Below are 15,929 nucleotides of genomic sequence, written 5' to 3' on the forward strand. Positions count from 1 at the left end.
AGCCCTGAGTTGAGCCATCCAAGTCCCGTGTGTTTATGTCATTCGGCAGCCTGCAGAGGGCAGTATTAGCTCTGAACACATGTTCCCACCCATTTCCCCTTCCAGAACAAACAGGAAACCCAAGCTCAGTAGCCGGCAAACATACAGAAAGCTGTAACTCTTTAACCGCTAGAGGTGCTCAAATAGGTCTGTTAAGCCCCCCACCCCGCCCCCTTGCAGCACAGCGCCCCCTAGTGCCGCCCCGGGGCACCGGCACCAGCCCTGACAGCCAGGGGAGAACCCCCACCCTGCCCCCTTGCAGCACAGCGCCCCCTAGCGCCGCCCCGGGGCATTGGGGCCAGCCCTGACAGCCAGGGGAGAGTCCCCACCCCGCCCCCTTGCAGCACAGCGCCCCCTAGTGCCGCCCTGGGGCACCGACACCAGCCCTGACAGCCAGGGGAGAACCCCCACCCCGCCCCCTTGCAGCACAGCGCCCCCTAGTGCCGCCCTGGGGCACCAGCACCAGCCCTGACAGCCAGGGGAGAGTCCCCACCCCGCCCCCTGGCAGCACAGCGCCCCCTAGCGCCGCCCCGGGGCATTGGGGCCAGCCCTGACAGCCAGGGGAGAGTCCCCACCCCGCCCCCTTGCAGCACAGCGCCCCCTAGTGTCGCCCTGGGGCACCGGCACCAGCCCTGACAGCCAGGGGAGAACCCCCACCCCGCCCCCTTGCAGCACAGCGCCCCCTAGCGCCGCCCCGGGGCATTGGGGCCAGCCCTGACAGCCAGGGGAGAGTCCCCACCCTGCCCCCTTGCAGCACAGCGCCCCCTAGTGCCGCCCTGGGGCATTGGGGCCAGCCCTGACAGCCAGGGGAGAGTCCCCACCCCGCCCCCTTGCAGCACAGCGCCCCCTAGTGCCGCCCCGGGGCACCGGCACCAGCCCTGACAGCCAGGGGAGAACCCCCACCCCGCCCCCATGCAGCACAGCGCCCCCTAGTGCCTTTCTGGGGCATTAGGGCCAGGCCTGCCTGCCGCAGGAGCGCGCCCCCCACAGCACAGCGCCTCTAGTGTTGCCCTGGTTCATTGCACTGACTGCAAGGGGAGAGCACCCCCTACTGAGTCACTGACCCCACACCCTGGAGCCACCTTAAATTTTCTGGTGTCCCACCCAAGCACTGAGCGCTGCCAGCTCTGCTTGTCTTGAGTCTGTGAGATCAAGGCTGCTGTGTGCCAGGGGAACATCGGGGCAACAACTTTACAGGGATGAAACAGAGCTGAAGTGGTTTAACTTTCACGTTTCTTTGTTAAAACGACTTAACTGATTGAGTGTAAACCCTTGCCTGGACCCTCTTATTTCTTCTTAAAGCAATTAAGAAGCAACTGAAATAAATCAGCTGAAGACATGTAACTTCTGTGTGTGTAGACAAGGCCTCGAGGTTCCTGTCCTGAATCCATAAAGCGCCATCTCCAAACATTAGGGCTTTATCCTTTTGTGGCGTTCGGGACGCGCGTTCCAGGTCTGTGCCTCCTTTAGCTACATTATCTGGCTGCTGCGTGAATTTTGTGCTGTTTCAATAAGCGGTTGCTTGTTTACTTTCACTTTCCCTGTTACTCAGAGGCTGCTCTCGTAGGGGGGAGAGATGGGGCGGGTGCCGGGGAACGAACAGGAATTATTCCCTTTCCCCCAGCACACCGAGAAGATCGGAGGGTTTGATGCCTTTGGGGTGGAAGGTAAGAGATTCCCCTGCCGCCTGGGCCTGATTTCTTGCTGGGATTTTCTCCAGAATACGTTTCGAAGGCCTGCTGAGTGGCACCTCGAAAATGGCTGCTAAACACGGAACTGCACGTTAATAGCTCTAGATCGAACCGACCTCTGCTGTTCTAACGGAGTCACGGCCGTAACAGCTGCACGTGGCCCGCGGATTTAGTCAGGGGGACCCCAGCCTTCGTGGGATGATGGTGCCGAGCAACATGTGGTGATGGGGGAAGACTTTTGTGGCTAGGCAGAAGGGAGGGGGAGAAGCCCTGAATCCCCAGTATGTGTCTAAACCAATGGTCCCCAAACTTTTCAGGGTCACATCCCCCACTTACCCCTGTCGCCCTCCCGCCCCGAATCAGGGCTGGGAACATGGCCACACTTCCGGGGTGGGGAGGATGTGGATGGGGTAAGGGGGCCGAGGCTGGGGCCCGGTAGCAGGCCCGCAGCCAGGGGCTGAGGGTGGGGGTGGGCCTGAAGCTGAGATGGGGGCAGAGCGGGGCTGGGTGTCGCTTCCTCCCCATCCCTGTGGGGGCTGGCCCTGGCCCACTGTGCCCCCCCCCGGGAACGTTCCTCCACACCAGCGGGTCAGTCGGTGTAACTGCGTGGCTCAGCCGGGGGGGGGGATATGTTTCACACCCCTGAGCGAGGTGGTTATAGCGATGTAAGTTTGTAGCCTAGACCTCGCTTCAGTCTCTATTAGTTTACCCTAGGTTTGTAGAGACCTTTCGCTAGGACCCTGCTGAGCCGAGCCGAGAACCAGGTCGTCAGCGTTCAAACAGGCATTTGGGGCAGGATCCAGCCGTTCAGAGCATGTTGCTCCTTCTCTTGCAGATGTCCGACAGCCTTCAGCGTAATGGGAACTGGCCCCACGTTATCACTTCACTCGCTCGCTCTGTGGACCCTCTACGGTAAGTCCCCGGTTCAGTACAGTTCTGATTGTAATGACGCAGGCTCGGACACGTGCGCCTCGGTCTTTGGATCACACCCGGGGAGAGGCTCAGTCCCAGATCTCCCGCACATCACACTCACCGCTCTCCCACGCGGCTCCAACTAGTCCCTCCACCATTCAGTGCAGCTACGCCCCACCCTTTGAAGGCAAGTAGCGCGCACACCGATCATTCTCTTGCTGTGCCAACTCCAGGGGGGCAGAGTTAAGGTTACAGGGGTGTTGACCTTATCTCAATACTTCCTGGTTTTCAGAAGCCTCAGTTTTGTTGAACTCGACATTCTGGTAAGACAGGAGCTATGACTGGGCGTCCTTAACTCTGCATTAACGAGGGTGACCATACGTCCCGCTTTGGTCGAGAGACTCCCATTTTTAAGTCCTGTCCTGGCTCAGTTGGCAAAAGCAAAATGCACAAATGCACAGTTGTGTCAAACAGGTGGGGAGCGACCCCTAGCAGGAGGCGGAGGAACGTGTGGGGAGGGGGGCGAGTGGCAAGGCCAGCCCTGCATGGGAGGGAGGGCTCGGGAGAGCGGCTTAGGCCAGGCCAGCCCCACATGAGCGGGTGACAGGGGGTCTTGGGCTGGCCCCGCGTGCAGGGGGTTGAGGGAGGCCTCAGGCTGGCCCCACGCAGGTGGGCGGTGGGGGCCTTGGGCCAGCCCCATGTGGTGTCCTGTTTTCCCTTTGGGAAAATATGGCCACCCTAGCATTAACAAAATGTTTTGACGTTTGTCCCATCTGGATTTGGAGACATTTTACCTCTGGCCTGGATGATTTTCTTCCCCTGCCCCTGTACTCCCCTGCTTCCAAATGATTTTGGTCCCTGTAACATGCTGCCTTTGTCACACTCGGGGAGAAACATTCATGCTAGCATATGAGGCACTGGGGAGACCTCATCTGGAAAACCGTGTCCAATTCTGCTCAGGGAAGATGAATCCGGACTGAGCCAGGTGCAGAGAAGGGCTGCTAGGATGATCAGAGGAATGGAGAGCTGATCTTATGAGAGGAGACTGAAAGGCTTGTTTAGCCTAGCAAAAGCAGGCCAGGAAATGAGTCTCTCTGGCCTGTGTTGTGCCAATGGTCATAATGGTCCATTCTGGCTTTAACATCTATGCTTCTGGTTCTTGGTTCGCCTGAGCCCCACACTGGCCCTGTAATTTTCACCCACTTTCAGATCCCTTCATGCAGTGAGAGTGGCACAAAGCAGCTTCAGTGTCAATGGGAATCAGGGCTGAAAAATGTACAGGCAGAGAGAGACTGGATCTGAAAGTGAAAGATGTTATATTGACATATTACAACTAGAGAAGTTAGAAACAAACTTCAAATCCACTTATGGAAAGATTATGACATAACACAAACTTATTTCTTAAGAATCCAGAACCCTAACACAGAAGAACCAAAACCAGAGAGAGACAAAGGGAGAGAGGTATAACTCAGCCCATCTTACTCTAGGCTGGCTCTTTGCAGACAGACTGATGATCGCACACTTCCCTGCAGACCCCCAGTTTTTGAGTGGGACCCGGAAACCTCTTACCCGTTAAAGAGATAGCTTGTCATTTTAACACTCTAATACCGACCCTTGCTTTCCTTTCAGGGGTCATTGTGGCACAGTCACCCATCACAGCTCAGTGCGGCAAGGACATTACCCTGAGCTGCACCTTTCCCACACTCGGCTTGGCAGCAAATCAACAAGTGAACGTCACCTGGAAGAAGCCAAGAGCCGAAGAACCAGACCTGCTGGTCCACAGCTACTCTTTGGGAACAGAGAAACAATCTGAGGCTTACAGGGGGCGGACGCAGCTGGATCCAGAAGGATTCGCCAAAGGGGACGCATCCCTGAGACTGAGGGATGTTCACATTCAGGACGAGGGGTTTTATAGCTGCTTCGTCAACTCTGAGCTGGGCCCGTGGTCTGAGGAGATGTCGCTGACAGTGCTGAGTATGTCGCCTCCTACAATGGGCTTTGCTGGCCTCTGAGGCTACAGCTGGTCGAAATGATGCTGTCCAAACGTTTGTTGGGTGGAAAACAGCTTTTCAACTAAATGCAAATTGTCACCCCCCCTAAAAAATGTTTTTCCCATTTTTTGTTGCTTAATTCCCATTGAAGTCAAGGGATTTAGGCACATAGAGGGATTCTCAAAAGCACCTCTCTGCAGCTGTAGGCACCTGAATCCCTTTGGAAATCCTCTCACCCTGTCTTGGTGCATCCATGGCCTTGATACCAAAGCTTCTCTGGCACCCTCCATCACTAACTCCAGTATTAACCACCATCTCCCCTTCTGCGAATCCACTCAGGTTTGGCAGTTACAGATTTTGGGGTGGAATGGAAGATGGGTGCAGGCTGTTTCCCTGAGGAAACACCAACAGAGAAGTGTTGTGTTGTGGTTACCTTTTAGACTACAGCGTATGCAAGTTGTGTGTGCATGAGCCACTGGTTGGTGTCTGAAAAATTCCACAAAAAAATATTGATTTTTCTCTTTAAGGGGCAAGACAACGAGAGTCACCCGTTGTAGTTCAGGAAGGGGAGGACGTCACCCTCAGCTGCTCCTTCGAACCTGAGCAAAACCTCCGGCTGTTGAACATCACCTGGAAGAAGGAAACAGCAGAGGGACGGGATCTCCTGGTTCACACGTACTATAATGGGAGGGACCAGATGCTGAGACAGAATAAGGCTTACTGGGGCCGGACCCAGCTGTATCCGGAGAGATTCCACGAAGGAATCGCGTCCCTGAGACTCGAGAACGTCCGGCTGTCAGATGGCGGGGTCTACACCTGCCACGTCAAACCCGAACTGGGCAGGTTTTCCATGCGGATGAGAGTTACCGTGGAGAAGGGTAGGGCTCCTCTTACAGGGTACCGCACAAGTCCCAGGGTCAGGGTAGCTGGGCCGCTAGGAACTGCTCCACGTGGCAGTGGGTTATCACATCACCATAACCCACTGGGGAGCAGAGTCAGACGGCTCAGCGAGATGGTACATGGGGGGCCAAGGCGATCGCTGGTGAATCTCAGTGGTAGCAAAGGGGAAGAGGTCAGAGGGCCCAAGCACAGGCAAATAGGGTTGCCAACGGTCTTGTTTTTACCCAGGTACTCTGGTTTTTGGCTTCTCTGTCTGGGTGGTTTTCTGGGACCTGGCAACCCTCAGTGGCACCCAAACCAAAAGTCCAGTTACCGCGGGGTGGAGGGAGGCACCGGGTCATTACCCCACCCCAGCCCCTGCTCAACCAAGGCCACCTCCTACCTGCTGGTGGGCCCCTTGAGACGATCCAGCGAGCAATGTGGGGAGAGGAGCAAGCAACGGGGTGGGGCCTTGGTGGGAAGAGATGAAGAAGGGGGCGTGGCTTCCTCGTGGGTCTGGTTACCAGCAGAAAGGTGGGAACCCTACGGGCAAATGGGAGGAGAAGTCTCCAAGAGATGATCTCTCTGTGCAGCTCTGACAATATTGGCCATCCCCCGGACTCGTGGCAGTGGGAAAGGTATCTGAAATTCCCAACCCCTCTTGGGGGGCGTTTCCTGGGACCCTGCTGTGCTCACAGAAGCATTCTGGGTTTTGTGGATTTTTCTTCCCTCCCACCCCCCATTTCTTACAGGCGCCAGTTGTGTCTGGTTCTTTTGGGCACCTCTTCTTCTTCTTCTTGCTCTTTCCCTGTTGGTAATGGTTATCATCATTAAAATGCATCGTCTTCCCGTCCGATGGAAACTGAGGCCATCCAAACACGCCTTCCAATTGGAGGCTGAACAGACAGATATCCGTCTGTCTGATGACTATGAGGAGAAAAATGACAACGTGGAGGGAAGAGCGCAGCCGGAAGCATATTTCTTGTGGGACATAAGAGTGGATACCACCAAACAGACTCGAGAGTCCTGGCAGGTGAGTTTCAAAACATTTTTCTTTCCTTGGTGTGTCTATTGGAAGGCATCTTCGTTACAGATGTGAGGAGGGTTTATGCCGCTTTGAGCATTTTTCTTTTACCTGTTTGAAATCCCTCTGTTTAATTACATTTGCACTCAGCAGTCTCCAGCCACAAAGAAAAAAATTCCCTGCCTCCCCTTCTCCACCAGAATTTTTAAGGCTGATAGTTTTCTGACACCAAATGTCATGGTGCAGGTACCCCGCACCTGGATGGACTGTGAGGAGTTTATAATTGCTCAGGAATGCATAGATTCCGGACAGAGCAGACAAATCTGATCTTCTGGTCTGACCTCCTGGATAACGCAGACCAGAGAACTGCCCCAATAAGATCCTTTAGAAAAACATCCAATCTTGATTTTAAAATTGCCAGTCATGGAGAATTCACCACAATCCCTGGTAATTTGTTCCAGTGATTAATTACTCTCACAGTTAAACCTTATTTCCAGTCTGAGTTTGTCTAGCTTCAATTTCCACCCATTGTATCATGTCAAACCTTTCTCTGCTTGACTGAAGAGCCCTCTGTTATCAATTTTCTATTCCCCATGTAGGTATTTATAGACTGTGATCTTATTCTTATTGCCTTAATTCTGGAGGCTGTACATTTCTCCTTGTGTCCATTTGCTTCCCTCATCAATTTTCTACAATGCCTAGCTTCTAATTTGTAGTCATTGCTATCAACTTCTCCTTTCTTCCAGTTGTTACATATTATTTTTTGAAGCTTTTTCACTTCATCTCTAAGCAGGCTGTTTTTTTAAACTCTTTCTCATCTGGGATTGTAGTTTTCTGGGCATCTAGTAAAATGTTCTTAAACCATTCCTAATTATCATTGACAGTTTTCTCTTTACATTCTTTCTCCCAGCTGATACATATTGTAATTGTTTTCAGAAACTGGCCCTGTTAAAACACCCTGTATCTATATTACCGCTTGGGACTTTATTCTGATTGCACATGACAAATGTGACCAAGTCATGACCACTTGCTTCTAAACAGCCACTCATTTTTAGTTCTGTGATCCATTCCTTTTGACCCGTCAAGATCAGTAGCGGATTAGCCACTGGGTTGATGGGGCCTGTGTGCAGGCGCCCTGGCCAATTGGGGAGCCCTGGAAAAATGGGGCCCCTGTGTTCTGACCCTGCTCCCCTGCAGGAGAAGCCGCAGTGCCTGGACCCCAGCTGCAGCCCCGGGCATAGGTGTAACTTAGGAGGGTGCGGGGGGGGGCGGGCGCATTTCCCTCCCAACAGAGGCAAGACATGTGGGGGGGGGTCACATGCAACTCCCCCACCAATTTCTGTGAACGCTCCCCCCCCTACCCCCCCACCCCGCATGTTTTGGCTCCCGGGGAGCGGAGGGGAAGGAAGCAGCGGAGGGCCCTGCCTTAGCAGCTGGATGCCGCCTCCTTAGTTCCCGTCTGTTTCCTCTACAACCCTGAGTGCCCACGGGGAAGGGGGGGGGCATAGCAAAGGGAGGTGGGGTGAGGGGAGGAGAAGGGGATAGGCGGGGGGAACCAGGAGCCCAGCATGTGGCATTCCCTGCGCAGCAGCAGCCCCAGCAAGGAGGTAACTGGAGCAGTCCCAGAGCAGTCCTGTCCCCTCCACAGCACCGGCAGCCCAGGTCCCACTGTAGGCTGGAGGAGAGAGCCAGTGAACCCAGGGGACTCGCTTCAGCCTGCATGGGCGCAAGTTGTCCCCCGAGATATAGCAGTCAAACTACGCCTAGGGCCCCCGGGACTCCAGCTCCCTGCTGCAGCCTCAGGGCTATGGCAGGGGAGGGGGACAGAGCTTCTCCAGTCTCGGGGCCATGGGGTGGGGGGGAGCAGAAAGGAGCAATGTTGTGTGGCCGCAGTGGGGGGGTAGGGGGAGAATGGGGCTGACTGTGTGTGGAACAGGGTGGGGCCGAAGGGGGTAGGGGCGGAACAGGGGGGGACTGCAAGTGGAAGAGCTCAGGGCCCCATGAAATCTTAATCCGCCTCTGGTCAAGGTGAAGTCTAATTAGAGCTGGTCAAAATGGTACCGTTGAAACATTCTTATGATGAAAAATGGCTTTTTGACCAAAGTTTTCCAGTTTTTAAAACTTTCCAGGTTAAAAAATAAGGGTTTTGGAAACTATATTTTTTTTGTGCTGAAAATGATTTTCAAAAACCACGTTTTTCCCATTTTTGGTTTTCCAGCCACTTTGCCCCCCCCCCTTTTCCAATTGGCAAAAGTTGGTAAACAGTGTGAATGCATCCGATGCAGTGAGCTGTAGCTCACGAAAGCTTATGCTCAAATAAATTTGTTAGTCTCTAAGGTGCCACAAGTCCTCCTTTTCTTTTAGTGTGGAAAAAATACATTTTCAATCCCTTTCTTACTGTTTTCCAGGTTCTAGCTGGAAAACACTAGAAAGGTGGGAGAAGCAGGTTGTCCTTCACTTTATCATACTTTTAAAAAACCTTTCCCCGCCTTTATCCAATGCCAAAAAGGGAAAAAAAACCACTTCCTGAAAATTAAAAAAAGGGAAACAAATCAACATTTTGAGAATGAACATAGTTGGTTTGAATTGAATTTGTTTTGTTTCGAAAATTACAGCAGAAAATTGAAATGTGATAATAAATAATAATAATAGACTCATAGACCCACAGGGTTAGAAGGGACCACAAAGGTCATCAAGTCTAACCCCTAATAATAAAAACCTATTGTTTATTAGGTGCATTACGGTAGCACCCCTAACCTGGCCTGGGACCCCACTGTGCTAGGCACTGTGATATTATTAGTGCCCTTTATTAGGTGTATTATGGTAGCACCCACGCGCCCCTATCCTGCTGCAGGACCCCACTGCACTGGGCGCTGTGCATTATTCGTGTCCTTTATTAGGTGTATCGCGGTAGTGCCCAGGCACCCCTATCCTGACCCAGGACCCCAGTGCACCAGGCGCTGCACAAACACAGAACAGAGTCCCTGCCGCAAAGAGCTTCTAGTCTATGTAGAAGCCAAGAGACGCCAGCTGGAGACGGCCAGATGGACGGGGGAGGGCAAGGAAACAATGAAAGACTATTGTCTAAATAGACACGGTCAGGGAAGGGGGAGAACGCACCAGCGGAGCGAGCAATGGGAGGGCTGGAAACGAGGCGCATTGCATTAGCACAGGGGAAGGGGCAAGGGGGGTACAGGGGGTGCCGAGGGGAACAGGGAGTCAGAGGAGTGAAGCTGAGGTGAAGGGGGGGGGGGGGGCTGCTGGCACGAAGAACCGGCCACCTTAGTCCTTACCGGCCCCACCCAGCCTGTGCCGAGACGGTAACGCACCCAGTAAACACCAGCCTGTGGATTAGGCCTCCCCAGCGCAGCCAGAAGCCATCTGCAGCCAGGCCCAAAGGAGGAGAAAAGGGGCTCCTGCTTCCCTCCCTGTTGAGATTTTGAAGAAACGGGGCACCAGGAGCTTGCTTCAGCTTATGGCTTGCCAGCCTTGCCTCGCTCACCTGCCCCAAGGATTTCGCCAAGGCCTTCAGGCGGAGGATACGGTTTTATGCCTTTCCTACCTTCACTCCTGTTAGCCCAGCAGAGGTGATGCAGAGCGTTCATCCACATTGCAGCTGGGACGTATCATTCCCAGCGTGGGCAGAGATGCACATGCCGGCTCCGATCCAGCTAGCCCCTCGCAGCGGGGCCGTGGAGACGCAAGCCGTAGCCCCCGGGTACAATCCCGTCCGAGATCCTAGACACGTCCTGGGGCAGCTAGCCTGAGACGCTGCCTGTACCCCTGCAGTCACGCCTCTATTTTAAACGAGCTAGTTCAATCAGAGTTGTGCCGATTGCAATGTAAACGCAGCCGTTCTATTCACTCCAATGTCAATCTTTTCTAGACACCAGCCTGGGATGAACGACGCGCATGGGAGAAGCCAAAACAGCCAAAATTCTCTCGTGGAAAGTCTCCTGCAAGGGAAAAGGTTCCCAGAAATATTGCCCGGAAGCCTAGCAAGAAAGGTAAAGTCCCACTTGTAAGCCGTGCTATTTTCACAGAAGAAGGAAAACTAATTCAAAAGAATGATTCTAAAAAACTAATTCAAAAAAACTAATTCAAAAGGTTTATGTCATAGACCTCCCATTATTTCTTAACTCTCTAGGTCTCTGTGGATTATTTCTCACACGTGTTTGCTGTCTTCCCAATTTCATATCTAGGCATGTCACTAACAAGTTGCTCCCTTCTTCCAGAGCAGAATGAAGATGTTAAAGAGATTGGGCGCTCTTAGGGGCAGGGGAATGTCTCTCTCTGGGTTTGTGCAGCGCCTGGCGCCGTGGGGCCCCAGATTTTGGTTGGCATCTGTGCAGCACCCAACAATATGCAGCCCTGATTTCGGTCAGGGTGTGCAGTGCCCAGTGCTACGGGGCCCCCGCTCTGTGTTTGGACTCTAATACAAAGTCAGGGGCTGGTTTGCGTGTGCGTTACTCCACGTCAGAAATCAGGAACTGGGGCTGCGGGTCGAGCCAGGTTACCTGGAGAGGAGCAAGGCAGAAGCAGGGCAGGATCATCACAGCCGTGGGCACATGCTTTGAGCAGCCCCCAAACTGCTGCTTCTCCAGAGCCGGTCTGCTGACTCTTTCAGCTCATCAGGCGGAGTAGCCAGTTAGGGAGCCCACTCCAGGCTGTGCTCGTTAGGTTGCCCAGAGACCAGCTCTGCTGCAGGCCCTGATTCCTGACCATCACAGCCAGCTGAATGGGCGGGAGCCGCCTGTAGACCAGGTTCTGGCTCTTGGTTCCGTTTGTAAGTTTCTTGTCCCCCCAGGAACGGGGGAAGGGCCCGCCCACCTCCCAGGATTTCCAATAAGGCCCCCAGGAACTGCAGCTGGGGGCGAGCTCCTCAGCCCAGGCAGACAGTCATGGGCGAGCTCAGAAGGCTGAAAATAGCTTTCCCCACAGAGCCTGGAGCAGAGATAAAAGCATCAACTGGGTCTGCTGGTGACTGGGACGGGAAATGCTGCTGTGTCCCCCACACACACATTCCAGCCACCCTCCCCCCCTGACCCCCCCCCCCCCACATGCTGTCTCCTGGCCACCCTGGGCTGTGGATGGGGTGTGATCTATGGTAAAATGTCACTTCCATTGTAAATCCAACTTGTGAGTGCGGAAGGCAAGAGGAGGAGACACTAAACAAGGCAGAGACACAGCTCAGTCCTGACCTGCAGCCCCCGCCACCCCAGCCCTGAGCTCCCCACCCCCTCAGCCCTGCCAGTGACCCTTGATCCTGACCTGCAGTCCCCTGCTATTCCAGCGATGGTCTCAGGCTCTCTGCAGACTCAGGCAAGCGCTGCATCAGTAACACTCGGGGAGTTCCTCCTCTCACATCTATTGCCCCAGGTTATCTGTAGACTCATCTCTGCATTTGTTACCCTCAACTCATCACTCTGAGATTCTCTCCACAAGCATAACACTTAGAGAGTTACTTTAAAAAAGGAAAGCCGTGATTCTGGAGAACAAGCGAGCAGCTTTCGGTAGGGGCAGCTACAGATATGGGCATGTACTGGATGTTTCCAAGCCCTGCCTAACGGATGCTGTAAATGACAGAGGCTGGCAATGACCCACAAGGGAATCACGAATGGGCAGCCCACAGCAGCGTCCCAGCCATGCGTGGGGAAGAGCCCTGCCAGCCCCCTATGGAACATCACTGGAGGCTGAAATCAGAGTTGAGAGTTTCATGTTTGACAGGGACTTTTAAAGCCAACTGCAATTGAAACGTTTCTTTTCCTTTTCCAAGGCCGGCGGCTGGGCTCGGATGGGGATAGTGCGGACTCCTGGAGCGACAAGTTCACTTCTGAAGCAAGTGATTTTTCTGAAGTGGACTCTGCGTGGCAGGAGGATGGGGGGTCATCACAAAAGACCAGGTGTAGGATCGCTCTCCTGGGGCAGACGGGCGCTGGGAAATCATCCTTTGTCAATGCCATTAGAGGCCTGGGTGATGAAGAGGAAGGTGCTGCTAAAACCGGGGTGGTGGAGACAACAATGGTACCAACTTCTTACCTGCTTCCCAAACAGCCCAATATTACTATATGGGACCTGCCGGGGTTCGGGCCGACAAAGCGTCAATCAGACACAGACCTTGATCTCTTCAGCTTGAGCCAATACGATGCGTTCCTTATCTTCTCCTCCCATCACTTCACAGCCACCCATGCTGGCTTGGCCCGGAAGATCCAGCGAGCGGGGAAGAAGGTTTATTTTGTGCGCTCCAAGGTGGACCAGGAGTTGCTTCCTGCCCGGAGGCATCAGCCTTCTACCTATAATGAAGAGCGAATTCTGCAGAAAATCAGAGACACCTGCATGACACACTTGCAGAGAGAAGGGGTGACTTCCCCGCAGGTTTTTCTCCTGTCTAGCTTTGAATATGGCCGGCACGACTTCCCTCTTCTAGAGGAAATATTACAGAGAGAATTTGGGAGTCGTTTCCCTGGCTGAGCTCTTGTTCCCCAAAAATCTTGCACAAGGAAAAAGCAGCCAGGCGGAGTCAGAAACCAGCCCTAACTTCAAGTTATAATACCGAAAATATTCATATAAATCTCTAAAAGGACATGGCAGAACTAGAGGGGGTTTAGAGAAGGACCATGAGAATGATCAAGGGCCCGTACCCAGCTGACTTTAATGTCGTTGCCCCTTTTGCCCCCACCCCCTTTCCCCTGGCCGCTGAGCTTCTGTCTTCCCTGTCCCCTAACACAAGAGCAAGGGGGCATTTAATAAAAGTGAAGGTTGGGAATTCAAATCGAAGAAAGGAGCTCCTTTTTCACACAGTGTGGGGAACTCACCACCCCATGATGTCATGAAGGCGAAGAGTTGAGCAAGGTTCAAAGAGGGGTTGGCCATTTATATAGCTAACGAGAACAGCCAGAGCGATCTTAGAAAATGACAACACAATGGTGTTGTTTGCAGTGTTGGTTCCAGGATATTAGCGAGACAAGGCGGGGAAGGGAATAGCTTTTATTGGACCCATTTCTGTTGGGGAGAGAGACAAGCTTTGGAGCTTACACAGACAGGGGTGGCGAGTTGGATGGGCCTGTGGTGCCCTTGCTCCACCAATATTCAGAGCACGGGGGCCCGGCTCCACCAAAGTTCAGGGCCAGGTCTCTCCCCCGGCCGTGCCGGCGGCTGCCTATGCACGCCTCCCGTGGCGCGTCCCCTGAGCCTGCATGCTGCCCCCGGCGCAGGGGGGCCCAGGTGGCTTCCTGCCCACCCACTCCACTCCAGATCCCTTTCCTGCGGCCCCTGGGCAGGGGGTGGGGGTACGGTCTCTCCATGCTGCCCCTGCGGCTACTGGGAGCTGTGGGGGTGGTGCCTGCAGGCAGCAGCGCATGGAGACCCCCTGCGCCCCCCGGTCTAAGAACTGCTGCCGGAAGGGGGTGCGGGTCACTTACAGGAGCTGCCCCAGGTAAGCGCCTCACCCCTCACCCCCTCCCGCACCCAAACTCCCTCCCAGAGCCTGACCCCTTTCCCCCCACACCCAAACTTCTCCCAGAGCCTGATCCCTCACCCCCTCCCGCACACAAACTCCCTCCCAGAGCCTGACCCCTTTCCCCCCACACCCAAACTTCTCCCAGAGCCTGATCCCTCACCCCCTCCCGCACGCAAACTCCCTCCAAGAGCCTGCACCCTGCACACCCTCCCGCACCCCAATCCCCTGCCCCAGCCTAGAGCCCGCACCCTGCACCCAAACTCCCTCCCAGAGCCTTAAGCAGGGGGGACGGGGACTTGGACCTGTTCTGGGCACCACCAAAACTTCTCCAACCTGCCCCCCTGTTAACACAGAGCTCTTCTTCAGGTCTGGGAAAGGTATCAGAATACCACAGCGAAATACAAGCGGGGACAGATCGTATAGCATATTGAGCAATAACAACTACATAGAATATCATAGAATATCAGGGTTGGAAGGGACCCCAGAAGGTCATCTAGTCCAACCCCCTGCTCGAAGCAGGACCAATTCCCAGTTAAATCATCCCAGCCAGGGCTTTGTCAAGCCTGACCTTAAAAACCTCTAAGGAAGGAGATTCTACCACCTCCCTAGGTAACGCATTCCAGTGTTTCACCACCCTCTTAGTGAAAAAGTTTTTCCTAATATCCAATCTAAACCTCCCGCACTGCAACTTGAGACCATTACTCCTCGTTCTGTCATCTGCTACCATTGAGAACAGTCTAGAGCCATCCTCTTTGGAACCCCCTTTCAGGTAGTTGAAAGCAGCTATCAAATCCCCCCTCATTCTTCTCTTCTGCAGGCTAAACAATCCCAGCTCCCTCAGCCTCTCCTCATAACTCATGTGTTCCAGACCCCTAATCATTTTTGTTGCCCTTTGCTGGACTCTCTCCAATTTATCCACATCCTTCTTGAAGTATGGGGCCCAAAACTGGACACAGTACTCCAGATGAGGCCTCACCAATGTCGAATAGATGGGCGAACCGAGACAGTCACTGCGCTCTTTGGACGGATACAAAACCACAATGGCGTTTATCCAATGCATCCCGCCAAAACACCAGAAACTTTTACTTGTACCCACCCCGAGTGGTAACGCTGACTGCAGGGGGGTGGTTTCTAAACCGCTCCGTCATGGGGTGCATTAATTTCTCTGTGTGGGCACGGCTGCTGCACACTAGAGGCTCACTAGTGTTTTTTGCCATAGTTTGAAACAGTCCTACAGTAAACGCGCACTGGGAAACGTTCCAGAGAGAGATTGTTCATTACAGGCATGGAAGGATTTGTTTTTATTGGTAAATGTCAGTAAGCATCAATTTCACCGGACATCCACAAAACATGAAGGAAAAAATATCTCCATTGATAATAACTGAAATGTACAGAAAGGCAGAGTCAGAGAAACACTGCTTGAGAACTTATCGAAGTTTGATTGAAGACTATTTACTTGGTGTATTTTGACGTGGGATATTGACAATTTGTGTTTTAATGGTTATAAAGCTTTTACTTTTTGAATCTCAGCATCTACCATCATTCAACACTTAGTATCTGATCCAGTGGCGTAGCCAGGTGGAGAAAACAGGTGAAGCTCCGGGTCTTCGGCGGGGGGGGGGGGGGGGGTGTCAGGCGGCGCTCCGGGTCTTCGGCAACACTTTGGCGGCAGGTCCTTCACTGGCTCTGGTCTTCAGCAGCCCTGAAGGACCCTCCGCCCACCCAATGCCGCCAAAGACCAGAGCGAGTGAAGGACCCGCCGCCGAAGACCCGGAGCTCTGCCTGACCTGACGGTCACTTCTGCTCGGTGGGAGAGCGGCCGCTGCCCCGCTCCCCGCCAGCCACGCTACTGATCTGATCCCCCTTCATACTTTCCCGCAACTGTGAAATTTAAATAGATACAAATGGAACAAAAGGCTTAAAAACAAACATCA

At 53.6% G+C, this 15,929-nt stretch overlaps 1 protein-coding gene across 1 annotated transcript; it reads left to right on the top strand.

The window, feature by feature from the left end:
* Positions 1-1,556: 1,556 nt before the first annotated feature.
* Positions 1,557-15,519, top strand: LOC140902458 (uncharacterized). Its single transcript, XM_073322550.1, has 7 exons — positions 1,557-1,706; positions 2,566-2,642; positions 4,272-4,616; positions 5,161-5,511; positions 6,265-6,545; positions 10,423-10,543; positions 12,313-15,519. The coding sequence occupies exons 2-7, from the start codon at positions 2,588-2,590 to the stop codon at positions 13,005-13,007; spliced, it is 1,848 nt and encodes a 615-aa protein (XP_073178651.1). The 5' UTR covers positions 1,557-1,706; positions 2,566-2,587; the 3' UTR covers positions 13,008-15,519.
* Positions 15,520-15,929: the final 410 nt, after the last annotated feature.

The sequence above is a fragment of the Lepidochelys kempii genome, chromosome 24, assembly GCF_965140265.1.
Source record: "Lepidochelys kempii isolate rLepKem1 chromosome 24, rLepKem1.hap2, whole genome shotgun sequence".
NCBI lineage: Eukaryota > Metazoa > Chordata > Testudines > Cheloniidae > Lepidochelys > Lepidochelys kempii.

What these genes read in the sequence shown, in the direction of transcription:
- LOC140902458 (XM_073322550.1), top strand. Translation starts at nt 2,588, where the DNA reads ATGGGAACTGGCCCCACGTTATCACTTCACTCGCTCGCTCTGTGGACC. An exon ending in GAGAGTTACCGTGGAGAAGG is followed by an intron (nt 5,512 to 6,264) that starts GTAGGGCTCCTC and finishes CATTTCTTACAG; the next exon opens with GCGCCAGTTGTGTCTGGTTC. An exon ending in AGACTCGAGAGTCCTGGCAG is followed by an intron (nt 6,546 to 10,422) that starts GTGAGTTTCAAA and finishes AATCTTTTCTAG; the next exon opens with ACACCAGCCTGGGATGAACG.